The sequence below is a fragment of the Acanthisitta chloris genome, unplaced genomic scaffold (assembly GCF_000695815.1).
Source record: "Acanthisitta chloris isolate BGI_N310 unplaced genomic scaffold, ASM69581v1 scaffold2613, whole genome shotgun sequence".
In the NCBI taxonomy this organism is placed as follows: Eukaryota; Metazoa; Chordata; class Aves; order Passeriformes; family Acanthisittidae; genus Acanthisitta; species Acanthisitta chloris.
Window position 1 is genome coordinate 100,946 of NW_008665255.1, and position 1,776 is coordinate 102,721.

General features: G+C 52.9%; 1 protein-coding gene across 1 annotated transcript in view; it reads left to right on the forward strand.

The window, feature by feature from the left end:
- The window catches only part of PEAK1 (pseudopodium-enriched atypical kinase 1), a 27,746-nt gene extending 26,811 nt beyond the window's left edge, over positions 1-935 (forward strand). Inside the window, exon 6 of the mRNA XM_009071641.1 lies at positions 12-935. Within this exon, the coding sequence (XP_009069889.1) occupies positions 12-935 (924 nt within the window). The remainder of the gene's footprint in view (positions 1-11) is intronic.
- The last annotated feature ends 841 nt before the right edge of the window (positions 936-1,776 follow it).

Here is a 1,776-nt window from a genome sequence, read left to right on the forward strand (position 1 = left end):
CCGGCACAGAGGTTGCCCAGAAGGAGAGCCCCAGCAGCAGCAGCAGCAGCAGCAAGCCGCGCAGCCGCGTGGTGGTGATCACGCGGGAGGTGCCTCACCTCACCGTGGCCGACTTCGTGCGCGAGTCTGCGCCGCGCCACGCCAAGAGCCCCGACCTGTACGAGAGGCAGGTCTGCCTGCTCCTCCTGCAGCTCTGCTTGGGCCTGGAGCACCTCAAACCCTACCACATCACCCACTGTGACCTGCGCCTGGAGAACCTGCTGCTGGTCCATTCCAGAGCGGGGGGCAGCCCCCTGAGCCCCGAGGCCACGGAGCCCAGTCCCACCACTGCCTGCCCAGCCAGGTTAATAGTGAGCAACTTCTCCCAGGCCAAGCAGAAGAGTCATATGGTGGATCCTGAGGTGCTGCGGGACCAGTCCCGCCTGGCGCCGGAAATCATCACTGCCACGCAGTACAAAAAGTGCGATGAGTTCCAGACTGGAATCCTCATCTATGAAATGCTGCACTTACCCAACCCCTTCGACGAGAACCCAGAGCTGAAGGAGAAGGAGTACACTCGTGCCGATCTCCCCAAGATTCCTACCCGTTCCCTCTACTCCCAAGGGCTGCAACAACTTGCCAGCTGCCTGCTGAATCCCAACCCTTCCGAGAGGATCCTGATATCAGAGGCTAAGGGAATCCTGCAGTGTTTGCTTTGGGGCCCACGGGAGGACTTGTTCCATGCCCTGAGTACATCTTCCAACCCCTCGCGGAGAGATGCCATCCTTCAGAACTGGCTGGATATTAAAAGGACGCTGCTGATGATCAAGTTTGCAGAGAAGTCCTTTGAGAGGGACTGTGGAATTATTCTGGAAGACTGGCTCTGTTGTCAGTATCTGGCTTTTGCCACTACAGACTCACTCCATCGCATTGTGAGAATCATGAAGCAGCACTAGTTGGTAGAGCCTGTTGCTTTTCATGGAGCACCCCCCACCTCCACCCCAGCCCTCACTCCAGCCTGCACTAGGGCTCACACTTCATACAGGTGTTAAAAAAACAGCCTAGACATCACAGTCAGCAACTCTGAGCAAAGAGGTTTGAATGGGAGAAATTGCCTCCTGTACCCAGTATGACAGAAACTCTTTTGCCAGGCCTGTTAGGGATTGATTATATACACTTGACTGCATTTGGATCAGACAGTATGTAACTTGATTCATATCTGGCTGAAAAGGAGAGCAAACTTTGATACCACTATTTCTACCACTGCAGTAAACAAATTGCCCTCCTCTTCTGGGTAGTTCCTGTCACTTCCTATGTAGTGTTGGTTGGTGAATACCAGTGACCACAAGCTGTAAACGTGAGATGAGTTGATCCACCATGCCACAAAACACTCCTTTGGTTCCATTCCACATACCACACAACATTTCCTCTCAGCATAGTCAGTCCCCCTGAGCGGGTTGGACTCCTCTTTCCTGTGGTCTCAACCAAACAGATTCTCATCTTTCTCTTACACTTTACCTTCTGGTTTTTCCTCCCCAGATGTGGTTGTCCTGCTGACTGTGGCAGTGAGCAGTGAGCATTGTGTTTGGTCCTCCTTCTCTGGCTCATTGCCTACCCATATCCTCCCTGACCACAGAGCCATGACTTCCACAGTGCTGCCTTAATCAGACCATTACCCTTAGCTCAAGACCTCTGCATTAAAAAGCAGAATATGCACACTTTGTCTATCCCATTTCCTACGTGACATTCCCAGTCTGGACTGCTGATGTACTGTAGTTCAACCACGATGGTACAGGA